Here is a 15,575-nt window from a genome sequence, read left to right on the forward strand (position 1 = left end):
GCCTGAAATATGGGACAGAATAAGCTTTCAGGGAGGAGAGGGGGGCGCTCAAGCCAACCATTTTGTTTATTTTAAACAGAACCCTCAGACACCCTCATCTGAATCTGATCCTACCACCACTAACACCATCTGGCAGAAAGGTAATGCATACATATCACCTCTCTGTCCTGTCTGATCCCACATGCTAAGGGGTTAAGTCCTTGCTTGCGACAGCTCCAGGTCACCTCGAGTTCATTTTCCTACCATTCCCGTTCAAGGCTCTAGTGCGTACCCCAGCCAATCAGGATATACCACCAGAAGTACTTCCTCTCTGAGAAGAAAGAGACGACCAGAAGGGTGTGCAGGTACAAGCCTTCCACCAGCAGCCAGAAGAAGTTGGCCATGATGCAGTACTGAAAGAAAACCATCGCGGCCTTGCAGCCCACCTGGAAGAGAAGAAAATAACAGAGGTGAACCGAGGAGGTGTTTTAATGGTAAGAGATTCTGAGGAAACAAACAGATTTGCTGGTAATGCTGGTTTTCTACCTAGCCCAATATCTGGAATCAGTAGCGTCTGTATTCATTATGGGCTAGATTGTTCCTGGAACTGCACTGCCTCGCTGCCTCATAAGGGACGCCAAGACAGCTGTGCTCTGTTTATGTCTGTCTGGCCTGTCTAGTGGATTTGGACATGCAGGGGTAGACGGGCGCTTGTACTTGCTCTTCCCCACCATGGTACAAATGGGTGAGACATGGGCCTTTGCCTGCTCCCAACACACAATCCCAAGCCAGTACGGGGAAGGTAGTGATTTTCTGCTGGGATAGACCGGCAGCAAATTACTACCCCCGCAGGCTACCTCATACTGACAGTCTACAAGCTAGCCCTGTCTAAATCAGCCTTCAACCCTGTGTCCAGGTCTGGTCCTCCCAGCACCTAAAAGATGTAGCAGAACTAGAGGGGTTTCAGAGATGAGTGACAAAAAACGCTGGGGGAATGGAAAGTCTTCCAAATATGAGATCTTAAAAAGATTGTGACTGGTTGGTTTGGAAAAGAGATGAATAACAGGGGCTGTGATAGATGTATATGAAATAAAGAATGGTATAAAGCAGGATAAGAGGGTGGACAGGAACACCCTTGGTCATAATGCCAGAACAAGGAAACAGTCAATGAAATTGAAAGGCAGCAGATCTGAAACTGAAGGGACTTTTTTTTTTCTTACACACATCGAAATTACCCAGTGGAACTCACTGCCACAAGATGTTATTGAAGCAAAGAGACTGCCTGTTTATCTGGACAATGAGATCAGTTACAGAAGATAAGATAAGTAAGCGATATGCACACTTGGCTCAGAGTATATGTCAACCGCTACCTGCCCAGGGTTAGGTAAAACTGCCCAGATACGCAGGTTATTACAGAGCTCTTGCCATGAAGCATCTGGTACTGGCCATGGTTGGAAAAAGTATATCAGAATTCACTGACCACTGGGCGGCACTGGTAGGCAGCTCCTGGCTTCCTATAGCAAGGAGCTTGTCCCCCTCCAACCTGCATTTTACAGTAACACACCATTTATTTATTGATTAGATTTGTAGCAATGCTAAAAAGGGCATCTATCGATATGCTCTAGGCACCCTTGACATGCTTTAGAAATACATCCACTAGCGTCAATGGGGCTACTCACAGCGCACAGTTCTACTCCTCAGGAGTAAGGGGAGCAGACTCTGAACCTGGGTATTGACACCCTTCAGATGCTTGTAGACAATTGTCCCTTCGTCACCGTATTGGCAAGCTACAAGTACATAGGGCCAGATCCTCAGTGGGTGTAAATCTTCCTTTCCCTGACATCAATGGAGCTCGACACCAGCTGTGGGGATCTGGCCCTTTGTTCTTTCATTTTCTTCTTTAAATCTCATGCTAAGAACAATTGATTGGCACATCGGCGCCCTCCTGGGATGCAGATGGTGCCAGCAGTCTCTCGCGGGGGGGGGGGAGAAAGCAGCCAACTGGCAATGCAGCTAACTCCAACGGAAGGGAAGGTGATGAAGAGCTGATGTGACAAGGCACCTGCCGCGGCAGAGAAAGCACCGTGGAGGCTCCCGACATCTGTTCACTTCTCCGCAATCTTGTAGCACACCTGGCGGGTTGGCACCAAGGCAGCTTGCTTGCTTCACATCCAGCGCGGCGGACTGGAAGGGCCGAACCCTGTTTGCCTCGCTCAGTTGAGTAGCCAGTGGGGATTACCGGAGGGAGCAAAGCAGCTGGCACATGGCCGGGATCCGCTGGGTTCCAGGAAGCATGGGGAGCTATTCTGATGCTGTCAGGCTTTATCAGATGGCACCAAAACCCAATCTGCTCTGTCTGCGTTAACCTTGGTGCATCCTCTCTGGAGGGATTGCTTTTAAGCCCTGCCATCTTCCTGAGCTTTTCTGTTCCGAGTATCTAAACAGCACACGCCAGGTGCTGCATGGAACCAGGAACTGGAATGCTTTCAAGGGGCCCCGGGGGGGGGGGGGGGAGGAATGCTCAATCACTGCTCTACTGGGTTTTGCTGCTCTGCGAAAGTTATGTTAGTCCTGCAATAAACAGCCTGCCTGCTTGGGGATCTCCCGGCTCTTAAGGGTTAGGTCTGTCCAGGGGTGAAAGTAGAAATAGGGACTTACTGGTACGGGGCTGGGTTGGGGCCGGCCCTGGCCCCTGGAAGGGATGGAGCCTCGAGCGGAAGGGGTGGGGATGGGGGGGCTCAGAGCCAGCCCCAGCCCGCCCTGTACCGGTAAGTGCCCTCCCCTCCCCCGCCGGGGTAGCAGCGGCAGCTGGGGGCTCCGGCAGCAGTTTAAAGGGCCCAGGGCTCGGCTGCTGCTACGGTCCCATCCCTTTAAATAGCCCCTGGAGCCCTGCCGCTACTCCAGGGTTCTGGGGGCTATTTAAAGGGCCCAGGACTCCCCTGCTTTTACTGCCCCGGCCCTTTAAATAGCCCCCGGAGCCCTGGGGTAGTGGTGGCGGGGCTCCGGCGGCTATTTAAAGGGCCCAGGGCAGTAGAGGCAGCGGGAGCCCCGGCCCTTTAAATAACCCCCGGAGCCCTGCTGCTACTCCAGGGCTCCGGCAGCACGGCTCTCCCTGGAGCCCCGGGCCCTTTAAATTGCCGCCTGGGGAAGCCGGGCCACCCCGGTACGGCGCACTGGCTCTTGCCGGTACACTGTACCGGGGCGTACCGGCTTACTTTCACCTCTGCGTTTGTCCCCACAGGGACTCTTCCTCTCCAGGCCATGTGGCTGGGCCAGCTTGAAGCCTGAGGTCCCTGCTGGGAGAGGAGGATGGGGTCTGTCTAGTCTGGGTGCGAGGAAGGGGTGGGGGGACCTGGCTAGTTACCCTCCGCCCTGTTGGTACTCAGCTACTCCAGTTCCTGCTGGGATGGACTCCCTCGGGATCTGGCCCAGCCCTGAGAGCTCCTGCTCATTCAGGAGCTCTTTGATATGTCTTTCGAACTCCAGGCTCTGATGTGCTGCAGCCCCCGCTCCCCCGTTCAGGGCTCTGCCGCACTGCTCAGATAGCAGGAAGAAGCGCCCCTGCCATTTTAAGAGCCTCTTGACTTGTTTACAGAATGCGGGTGCGTGATAGATCACAGAGCTGCCACTGTCTGCCTGACGTGAATACACGGCGCCGGATGACTCATGCGCCCATCACTGGGAAAGCTCGTCTCCCCAGAGGGTGCACTTCCTCCAAGGAAGCATAATAAGAGCAGACTCTGTAACCCACTGTCCTAGGCGATTACCCCCCCTCTGGCTCTAGGACCGGAAGGGGAGGTAAAAATCGCCAGGCACCCTTGAGATGGAAGGAACAGGAAACACATTTTATTGACCTAGCTCCAGTGGCCAAGGGCTTTGCTGTGAAAATGATTTGGTCCTGGTGGGGTTTTGGTTTAGTTTGCTAACAGCACTCGGTTTGAGCTCTCTGGTTTATTCGGTGGAACTGTGGCTGCTGTCATTTTGGCGAGGGTTGAACTGGGGCCAGGAGTTGCCGCAAGGCGCTCTGGGAGGCATAAGAACCTACCTGAAATGGATCAGAAGAGTCTGAGAAGCCAGGCTCTGTGGATGGGGCTGTAAGAGCCTCACAGCCTCCGTGGGCTGGGCACGGAGGGAACCATGTACCACATTCACCAGTGGGTTACACACTGGTTAAAGGAGAGCAGAACAGGAACATACGAACGGCCCTACTGGGTCAGACCAAAGGTCCATCTAGCCCACTATCCTGACCAACAGTGGCCAGGAGGGGATGCTCTGAACATTGGAGAGGAGGGAGCTCTCCCTATAACTTGAGCAGCCCCAGTGAAGAGGAGCGGGCTGTCTCTGTCTTGCTGCCTGAATTTTGAGCAGCGATTCTGAGGATGCGTGGGCCGTTTCTTTAAAACCATGCCAGGAAATGAATTGGGAAGGGGAAGTTGTTGGCCAGACATAGTGAGAAAGAGGGGGCGGGGGCGGTACTCTTTAGGGATGATCTGGTTTTCCTTAGTCCAATGAAGTTCCTTGTTCAGTGTTAGAAGAAAGCAACTCTGAGATTCTTTGTAACTGACACATGGCAGCAACCAACAACAGGAAGTGCAATGGGGATTCTGTGTTGGGTAGCAAGAGGAAGGAAAGAAGTGGTGCTTGGGAGTTGGCTCTGCCACCGGGGATTCAATAGGTAGCACCTTTCCCTCCGAGACATTACTGTCCTGGTGCTGAGGGATACTGCACTGATGGAGATCCTGTTGGATGACACATAAAATCTAGGTCCTGTCTTGTGTTCATAAAGATCCCATGACACATTTCAAAAGACGAGGTTTTTGCCTCGGTGTCCGGAGAAACGACTTGCTCAGAAACATTTCAAGGAAACATTTTTTCCCCCATTGACTTCAGGGCGAACAGGATCGGGCCTTCAATTTATACCTCTTGAGACATCAGCTGTTTAAGGAAGGACTGTTTAAAGAAGGGATGCTCTAGGTAGGATAGATAGCACTAGCTGAAGGGTGAGGAGGGTAGCAAGGAGGGAAACGAATGAACATTTCACGCTGCACCAAAGCCATGACAAGGAGTAAATGACTAATGCTGGGAAAGGAGCTATGTTACCAGGCCACCAGAAAATGTCTCATGCTCGGGAACAATGAAACAGTGGAACAAACTCTATTGTGAAGTAATTACAGCACATCCCCCAGACGTATTTTTGGTGAGGCTAGATATGCTGATGGCAGTTAATGTTGGGTGCTTCCCCGCTTGAAGCAGAGGATTGGGATTGGCAATCGGAGTGGTCCTTCTCAACCCCTACACCAACCAGCCTAGGATTCTACCCCCTGGGAAGTTTTCCGAACTGCACCAGTGATGTTTGGGAGAGTGGTTGTGGCTGAATAGCCTGTTTCAGTGCTAAACACGAAGGCGCCCCAGGGCATGACAAAGAAGGAACACAGTTTCCTCATCTTGATACTAAAACTTCCCTGTCCATTGTAAGGCTCAGCTAGTTTTATCAAGCGGTATGGGAATGCTGACTGATATTTCGCCAGTATTAGATCATTAAGTAATCTATCAATTTTAGGATTTTATACTGATGCCCATCACCACGGTATCTGAGCACCTTCTCTGTGAAATCACTTGCAATAGTCAGATCCCTAGAGGTCTTCATGAAGCAAACATCCTCATAAATTATAATTCTATAAGCCACACCTACTTCTGCTTCTTCACAGAAGACAGGAGAGGGAAGTAAACATTGCCTAGACTTCAGCTGCAGATGTCCAGCGTACCCTAGCGTGAGCTGGCAGAGGTGATGTCAATGAGGGTTAACACTGATCCATGTTTTTTATTGAGCTAACCAACCCTGACTGGAGGACTGTTCTGAGCAGCGTTACTGCATTTGGTGGGTTGATTTCATCAGCCGTGGTCATCTCCTTGGGCTTGATTCCCCACCGTGTAGACACTCACACCTGGGGCAAGTGAGTGGAAAAGGCAGTCCGTCCGACGAGCGGGCGTTTTACAGTCCCTGTGCGGGGGTGTCAATCACAACACATGGCCGGGCAGAATCAGGCCTGTCAGAGCCAAGGCACTGTTCAAACGTTGTGAGCAGCATCTACACCACTCTGGTACACAGCCGCCCTCGGGAGCATTCCGATTTAAAGGCAGGCACGGAGAAGGGCCCCCAGGAGAACAGGGGAATCGAAAAGGTAGAAGTTGCGTTAATTTGCACCGGAAGAAAAGGGGACATTTCACAATCCTCTGGGGCTCAGTATTTGAAGTGGTTTTCATAGCTAGCAGGGCAGGATGCAAACATCACCTCAGAAAACACAGGGCCAGAGCCTCAGCTGCCGTAACTCATCACAGCTCCGTAGAGGCCAGTGGAGTGCTAGACACATTACACCAACGGAGGATCTGGCCCAGAATCTAAGAAACAGGGAGCAAACAAGGCCAAATTCAGAGTTGGTGTAAACAGGTTCATCTCTGTTGAAATCAATGGAGTTGCACCCGATCTGCATTTGGCCCCAAGTATTTAAGCAATAATGTGCTAAGTCAGCCGAGCAGAACTCAAGCCCGGTGTGTCAGACGGCAGTGAAGGTACATTGAGGATGAACAACCAGAGGAGATTTTTAGACCGGGACAAGGTGAAGGGCCGTGAGGAGGGGTAAAGCTGGGGGTGAGGAGGAAAGGCTGCTGGGTTGGTAGGCGGAAGCTAGAAACACTTATTATTCTTTCCTAAGTCAGGTGGATTAGCCCAACCGCTCCCTAACTCTCCCCGAGAGAAGTTTCTTTCCCACAATGAGAGGCTTTGGGCCAGATGTCTTATGCAGTGACGTGCAGCCACCACACTGCAGGCAATTAGTCACTTGCAGACTGACTGACTATTGCGGTACACTAAAAGCACATGCATCATAATCCCCTGTGACTAATGACTCTGGGTATTCCCACAGAGTCATAAAATAACTGGCAGCTTTCCCTAGTTACCCTAGATCAGCAGAAATAACTCAACTTGACGTGAGCTGGTTTGAGGACCCCTATGTTCTGATGGAGGCTCAGCGAAACACCCCTCTACTCTGGCGTAAATGAGGGAACTCTCCAAAAGCAGGAGGTGCAAAGTTTATTGATGGCACAGCCAATCTGCAGTGCCAAAGAGTGCAGTTGTACCTCCGTGCATCTCTCGGTTTCCCTTTCAGAAGTACAGTGTAAAAGAAGTGGCACTAGATTCATTATTCAAATTCCCCTAAGGGTGGAAAAGGTATAGCTGAAATTGGGGTGTATTGCACATGTATAAAAAGCAAGCGTCAGACTCTGCTCTCTTTGAAGCAACAGTGGGTCATATTCTGTCCTGCACGTCTCAGGGATGCTGCACAGAACTTGCAGCCAGGGCCGGCGCTTCCATTTAGGCGACCTAGGTGGTTGCCTAGGCCACCAGGATTTGGGGGGGGGGGGGAATTCGGCGGCAGGGGGGTCTTTCCGCGCTCCGGGTCTTCGGTGGCAATTCTGCGGCGGATCCTTCACTCGCTCCGGGACCCGCCGCCGAAGTGCCCCGAAGACCAGGAGCGTGGAAGGACCCTCCCGCCGCAGAATTGCCAATGACGACCGGGAGCCTAGGGCGCCAAAAACCCTGGCGCCGCTCCTGCTTGCAGCTCATTGGGAGGAGGCCTAAGGTGGCTTTAAGCTGCTTTTGTGACCTCCCAACCCTTGGCTGCTCTGGGGCTCCTGGTGAAATTCAGACAGCCCTGGGGGCCTGTTTAAGTTATGGTGGTGTCCCTGGGCTGTCCTGAGGGCTACAGCATTGCCTGGACTCTCTGCAGCGCTGTGTTCTGGAGCCCCCATCCCGACATACCCCTCCCCCCCAACCCTACCCCAATGCACCCCCTACTCCAGGGCTTGGGAGGAGATCATTGGAACACAGCTTTATGGCTGCCTTCAACAGTACTTGTGCCTGGGGAATCCTCCCAAGGCCAGATCCAGATTCTTTAGGGTCTGTTTAAGCTGCTCCAGTCCTTTTATATGGCATACGGGAGCTGGAGCAGATGTGAGGATCACACCTAATAAGCTTTGCCAATGACTTCAACAGGAGCAGGACTGGGTCCTAAACTTGTGATAGCCCTAAACCAATAGCATCTATACAGCATGTTTCACATGCCAAGCGCATGCCAGACATTAACTAACTCATCCGCATAACACTTCTGGGAGGTCAGTCACCGTGTTACTCTACTCATTTTATAAATGGGGGAACCGAGGCACAGAAGGGGAGGCGCAAATTTTCAAAAGTGGCCTCAGATTTTTGGTGCCCCAGTTTTTAGGCACCTGACTTTAGTTAACGAGAAGCATGATCGTCAGAGGTGCTGAGGCCGCCTGGCTCCGAACCACGTCAGCGGAAACAGTGGATGCTCAGCTTGTCTGAAAACCAGGCCCTCAGGGTGCAAGTGACAAAAATTATTTAGGGGCTTACCTCCCATTGTTTTCAATGAGAGCTCCTACCGTTATCGCTGTGTGCATCTCCCAAACCAACAGTCGCGATCGACGTGTGCGTCACTCAAACCCTTCTCCTAGATGCAACTGCCATGATCGCTGTGTGCATCACCCAAACCCTTCCCCCCAGAACTAACAGCCGTGATTGCCGTGTGCGTCACTCAAACCCTTTTGCCTGGATGCAACTACCATGATAGCTATGTCCAGAGCAGAGCACCCAATGACTGAGACACAAGCTGAGTCTACTTTGACAATGTGGGCATTAGGTGACTTCTCAAAGGCCACGGATGGAGTCAGTGCCGGAGTCCAGCTTAGAATTTAGGGTTTCCTGATTCCTAATCTTGCTAGTCTGGGCTTCTGTCCCTGAACAGAAATGTTCAGATCACTACATATCACGGGCCAGGTGCCAGTCTCATTCATCCTGGAGTCATCAGAATTTCTCCCGCTTTACATCAGTGCAAATGGCCTGGAACCTTTAACGTCTAGAGGGCTCTGTTACTTGCAGACAATGTTCATCTCGCTGTGAACAATGAGGGTGCTCTATGAATAGTACTTAATACTTATGGACTAAGATTCATAAGGATAGAGCCACATTCAGTCTACGCTGAAAGCCCTTTCCCTTCCAGCAGGTACATTCCACCTGGAAACACCTGGTCGTTAATTGCAACCTGGATGTACCTGACTCATTCAGCAGCACAGCAGGTGAGTTCTACCCAAGCTATATTCATCTGTAGAGCAGGTGGGTTCAAACTGGAAGAGCCTAGAGCATGAATAACAGCATGTTCTACCTGAAATGCCGGGTATGGCGGCAGTCTGGCTTGAACAGGACGCAGATGGCTCATGTAGAATCCCAGCAAGTAAGTTCTGTCCAGACTAATCTACTCTGTCTATTTCAAGGGGACCCACCACCATTGCATCTAGGCACCAACCACAAATTAAACAGACTCGCGCTGCGTTTGCCCATCGTCGATGCTGCTCTTCTTCTCCTAGCTCAAGTTGCTTTTGCTGCCTACATTTTATTTTGATGCTTAGTCTTGATTCCTTGTCGGCGTCCCTGTTGCCTGGCTCTGCCGAGAACACTGCTAGCGTACAGCAAGCAGGCGCCTCCTGGAGATACTCTAATGGAGGTCTCCAGGAGCAGGCAAACAGTTAACTTGCTTTCCAGCCAGGAGAACAGCTGGAGCCTTATTTGCCGATTTCTCGGCGTGCCTGCAATGCAACCTATTATTTGAACTGCTGCCAGGAGCAATCAGGTAAGTGTGGGGAGAAATTCTCTGGCTTAGCTGGTTCTTTGATTCCAGAGGCTGATTCAGCAGGCACTTGGCATTTTGTAATTGCGGATATTGAACAAGGCAGCGTCCCCGCGGGGAAGAGATGATGCTCTTCTCCTCTGAACATGAAGAGCTCCCGCAGCACCAGCCTCGGCGCTAAACCTTCCCCAGAAGATGAACTGATGCCTTTGAGAGGGGCTTTGTGATTCACACCTTCCCGATGGCTTTTCGCAGTTTGCTTTCGCTTTCATCTGACACGCCATCCCTTTGGACCCAACTGTTTAAGCTGCTGCCTTCTGAATGAACCTGATCAAGCAGCGAGCCAAGAATGGATTTCTACGATATCAGCAATTCAAGTGCGAGGCTCGAGGAAAAAAAGATTAAAAAGGCAGATTTAATTAACAGATTGCTGTCAAATGGGAAGACAATAGACCCCTCCGCCTCTGCCGTCATCCCGGGGAGGGCAGAGTTGAAGAGATTCTAGTTCATTTCAAGCCAACCCTGCTGATGTATGCTTAGGACTGCAGGAAATGGGTGGTGGATCTGGAGTGTAACAATATGTAATTATTAGTCTTTGTAGTTCAAGGATTATATTGCAGTGCACTTGGGCTTGCAAATTCTTGGCATGTCCAAATGCAGCAGGGGAACATTTATGGTTTCACGGTTATCTTTTCTCCTCCGCCTCCTCCCTATTGTATCCACTTGTTGACTCTCATCTTACGTTTGTATGATATGCTGTTTGAGGCAGAGAGTATCTTTTCATGGTGTGTGTGGCCTCGCACAATGGGGTCCTGATCCATGATTGCGGCCTCTAGGTATTATTGCACTAAATAATAATAGGGCTGCAATAACTGGAGAGCTGTGCTGCTCATCGGATTTCATGGTATGATAAAGCCCCAATCTCATTATTTCAGCCTCATGTCTAATGAATCTATATACTAATTAAGCACCAATCACTGTATAATCTAAATGCCCAAGGGCCTCATATTGTATTCAGCTACACAATGCATCTTCCACTGATTTCAGTAGGAGTTGCACCCAGGTATCAGATCAGAATTAGGCTCCAAATACAGATGTTTTTCTCCTAATAGGACAATACTCTCTGCTAAGTGATTGGGCAACAAAATGACAAATTAAATTTAATGTGGATAAATGTAAAGTAATGCACATTGGAAAAAATAACCCCAACTATACATACAATATGATGGGGTCTAATTTAGCTACAACAAGCCAGGAAAAAGATCTTGGAGTCATCGTGGATAGTTCTCTGAAGATGTCCACGCAGTGTGCAGAGGCAGTCAAAAAAGCAAACAGGATATTAGGGATCATTAAAAAGGGGATAGAGAATAAGACTGAGAATATATTATTGCCCTTATATAAATCGATGATACGCCCACATCTCGAATGCTGCGTACAGATGTGGTCTCCTCATCTCAAAAAAGATATACTGGCACTAGAAAAAGTTCAGAAAAGGGCAACTAAAACGATTAGGGGTTTGGAACAGGTCCCATAGGAGGAGCGATTAAAGAGGCTAGGACTCTTCAGCTTGGAAAAGAGGAGACTAAGGGGGCATATGATAGAGGTATATAAAATCATGAGTGATGTGGAGAAAGTGGATAAGGAAAAGTTATTTACTTATTCCCATAATACAAGAACTAGGAGTCACCAAATGAAATTAATAGGCAGCAGGTTTAAAACCAATACAAGGAAGTTCTTCTTCACGCAGCGCACAGTCAATTTGTGGAACTCCTTACCTGAGGAGGTTGTGAAGGCCAGGACTATAACAGCGTTTAAAAGAGAACTGGATAAATTCATGGAGGTTAAGTCCATTAATGGCTATTAGCCAGGATGGGTAAGGAATGGTGTCCCTAGCCTCTGTTTGTCAGAGGATGGAGATGGATGGGAGGAGAGAGATCACTTGATCATTGCCTGTTAGTCCACTCCCTCTGGGGCACCTGGCATTGGCCACTGTTGGTAGACAGGATACTGGGCTAGATGGACCTTTGGTCTGACCCAGTACGGCCGTTCTTATGTTCTTGGCCCTTGGTAGGGTTGTATTCCATAGGATGGCTTTTCTTTTGAACGAGGTACTTATGGGGGAATATGGTTTATTAGCCAGGGCATCACTGCCTGTACTGAGGGAGGGTTGATGGGGGCAGATGAGTCTTGTATTATGTTCTACCACTTTTCCTGGTTCCTTTCTGAGAACACCTACGGGCAGATCCTCTCCTTCCAGTCCATTCTCTGTGCATAAGCCACAGAGGAAGTGTAAACATCTCCTCTGGCACAGAACCAGCTCCTAGGCCAACCTTCAGCACAAGGGGTGTGTCAGGAGTGAGGAGGAGCTGGGGTGGAGTTTACTGTGCTCTGGCTATGCTCAGCTACCATATATGCCCTTGGGGGCTCTTAGCCACCGGTGGATGTTAGAGCAGCTCTCATTTCCAACCCCCCAGTGTGCCGTTACTGGGAGACATGGGATCGATTTCCAGCAGAGATTGCTGACTCTGTTATGGACCTCCCTTGAAAAGGTGGCATAAAAAAGCCCCATTGAATTGATACAATCTCTGGCAAATTCCTTTCTCATCCGCTTTCTTTAGGTGTGGCTGACAGTTAGATTTTATCTCCTAACCCTTGAGTGTTTGACTTGGGAGGATGGGCAGCAAAGCTCAGGCAATGTACATGCAGTGGACGTGAGAGAGCAGGACGTGCGTTTCCAGAATCTGCACAGCAAAACTAGTGAGCGCATCTGAAAATGTGGCTCTCAGCATTTTTGCTAACCCCCAATCTGTTGCTCCCATGGGCTCCTTGTTAACTCTGCCCTTTGTGGGAGAACCAAGCCTGGCCGCTAGGAATGAAATCCTGCTCCTATTGAAGCCGGGGGCAAAACTCCCATTGACTTCAACAGGGCCAAGATTTCACCCCCAGGGACTCATTTTCAGAAACTCCAGATGATGTCGATGGGAGCAGAGGGTGCTCAGTTCCTGAGACAATCGGTCCCTGGGTGCTGCCACTTTGCTTAGCTTCCAAGAATGCATTAAAAAAAAAAAAAAAAAAAAAAGAAAAAGCAAACCCAGCCCCACCCCACCCAGGATCTTGGATATCAGCAGAGAAAGTAAATTACAAATCTGAGCAAACTAGACAGAGCTGGTAAAAGCCCATCTCTTTATTCCCTATTTTCTTTTATTGCAGCTGTAACCTGTATTCAAGTGGGCTTGCAACGCTCCCTGCCCCAGTTTAACTTTCTCTCTTCAACAATAAAGGGGAAACCAGGTCCAGTTCAATGGGACTCATGCTCCTAAATCTCCTGGGTGTTTGTGAAAACTCCCCGTTGGCATTTTAAGGTCATGAAACATGAAGAGCTGAATTGCGGAACTAGGTGAATTTTCAGCCGGTTCACCTGCCCAGTGCCCAGAACCGTAGGCTGCTGAGGAGGGCAGCTTAGCACCTGTGTGTATCCACTGAGCTTCCAGAGGCCCTTAAAATGGGGGTGCTGATAGAAGCAAAGTGGCTTCTAACTGAGCCAGTTAAGCTGCAGCTCGCACGGGTTTAAAATGTAACGCACCTCGGTTTAAGTGAGACGAAGAGCTGAAATTCTTCAGTGTCTCTACTAGAAGGAATCTGGCATCTACCATGAAAAAACTCAGTGGGACGAGGAGTTCCCCTTAGGTCTTGGTGCACCAGGGAGTTGCTCTATTACATGGTTCTACGTGGCTCACCCTTCAGCTTTCGCTACCCCGTGGAGTTCCAAATCTACTCCACCATAGATGAGATGCATTCGAGATGGGTTTGCGCCACAGAGTTTAGACGGGGGCCCACGTTGAGGGCCATCTCTAATGCAGAGATACAAGTTTGTTACAGCTGTCATGAAGACGAGATGTACAGGATGTCTACAGACACACACAGTCAGTAGGCCAAATCCTGCCCTCTGCTACACTTGTGTGTCACAGTGGGGACTGGGGAGGCTGGGAAGAGGCTACCACAGTGCACAGACAACCTGTGGAACTCCTTGCTGGAGGATGTTGTGAAGGCCAAGACCATAACAGGGTTCAAAAAAGAACTAGATAAATTCATGGGGGATAGATCCATCAATGACCATTAGCCAGCATAGGCAGGAATGATGTCCCTAGCCTCTGTTTGCCAGAAGCTGGGAATGTGTGACAAGGAATAGATCACTTGATTCCCTGTTCTGTTCATTCCCTCTGGGGCACCTGGCACTAGCCACTGCTGGAAGACAGGATACTGGGCTAGATGGACCTTTGGTCTGACCCAGTAGGGTCATTTTTATGTTCTTATGTTCTACCAGGCTCAATCCTGGTCCTGCTAACGTCAATGGGAGTTTTGCCACTGATTTCATTTGTAACAGGATGGGGCCCACAGTGATTCATCTCAAGCTTTCGGCAGCAGCCTGACCCAAATGGACCCCTAGGCCCGATATGTAATGGTGCCCTTTCTTTCTGATTTAACCCTGCTCATAGCAGCTGAAAGGATTTAAATGTCAAGCCATTTAAAATCCGTCTCTATTAATACACAGGTCACACAAGGTGTGGCTTCTGGTATTATATGAGCCTCCAATACATAAACCAGTGTCAGGGTCAGATCCTCAACTGGTGTAAAGCAGCAGGACTCTATTAAAGTCAGCGGGGCGATGCCAGTTTGCGTCAGCTAAGGATCTGGTCCGAGGAGGCTATTTGTCCTCACCTACTTGGGCACAGTTCGCTTCACCCAGTAGCTTTACGCTGGGGTTACTCATTCCATTGACTTCAGTGGAGTTCGTTTCTCCTGAGTCACACCATGAGGAGAAGAGAATTAGGCCTTGTATGTTTGGGCTGTTATGAATACTGGCCTGGGTGTCTCTTACAAGTCACATGACTGTACCCAAGATGGCGGCCAGAGCAATCAGGCCCTTCGGTTGATTGGACCAACATAAAGACGAGTTTAGAAACTGAAATAAAAAGAGAACGGCCTCCTCAATAAACTGTATGAATGGGGCTAATCGTCCTTCATTCGTTACTAGAACTAATCAAACCTATATTTATAATGAGCTTCTCGCCCAACATTTTTGTCAGGTGAAAGCTTTTAAAATAATCAATGGACTAGAAAACCCTCCGAAGTTCCTAACCCTAATTTCCACAAGAGAAAGCCAAGTTGTGACACTGATTAACTCTTTCTGGGGCTGGTAAAATTAGAACTTTTGGTAAAATGGCCAGAGAAATACAAGAGTGAGGTTCTAATGGGGAAGATGGTCCGGACCTTAAGGATGGGTCCCTACATAAGCCGTGTCTTTTCCTTTGGTCTCTCCCTCTCCCCTTTATTTTTATCAATTATTTACAATACAGTAATGCCCAGCAAGGATCAGGGCCCCATGGTGCTAGGTGCTGTACAAACCCTTATTACAAAGACAAGCCCTGCCTCAAATTGCGCACAATCTAGTTTCCTGTTTGTCTCTCATTCGCTGGATCAAAGCAGCAGCAAAGGAAACAAACAAAAGGTTCAGAACCCGTTAGGACTTGTACACAATTCCGTATTCTCCCTGGGTTACAGTGCACCCTTACAATGAGTCTGGAGTCAGGGATGGTTGGGAGCCGCGCTGTCCAACGAACACACAACAGCGCAAAGTGCAACTCGGACTCACAGCTCCTCCCATTGTGCCGGGGAAGGAGGAAGTTGCTTCCCCCATTGTGGTAGAGCAGTTTGCTCCCCGCGTTGTGCACCCGCCCGGCAACTCAGGCCCATGAATGGGAAGAGGACAAAGCTAGGGCTCCTTCCATTCCCTGCTTTCTTCATCCATCCCCGTCCATTTGCTCATGCCGAATAGCCCCTGGTCATTCTCATCCCAAGAGCGGGCATGGCAAATTGAGCAGGGGAGCAAGTGCG

The 15,575-nt window shown here is 49.7% G+C and overlaps 1 protein-coding gene across 3 annotated transcripts in view; it reads right to left on the minus strand.

The window, feature by feature from the left end:
* Positions 1 to 15,575, minus strand: part of VIPR1 (vasoactive intestinal peptide receptor 1) — a 175,046-nt gene that overhangs the window by 23,829 nt on the left and 135,642 nt on the right. For all 3 annotated transcript variants that reach the window (XM_065582638.1, XM_065582637.1, XM_065582636.1), the window contains exon 7: positions 272 to 425. In XM_065582638.1, the coding sequence (XP_065438710.1) occupies positions 272 to 425 (154 nt within the window). The remainder of the gene's footprint in view (positions 1 to 271; positions 426 to 15,575) is intronic.

The sequence above is a fragment of the Chrysemys picta genome, chromosome 2 (genome assembly GCF_011386835.1).
Source record: "Chrysemys picta bellii isolate R12L10 chromosome 2, ASM1138683v2, whole genome shotgun sequence".
NCBI lineage: Eukaryota > Metazoa > Chordata > Testudines > Emydidae > Chrysemys > Chrysemys picta.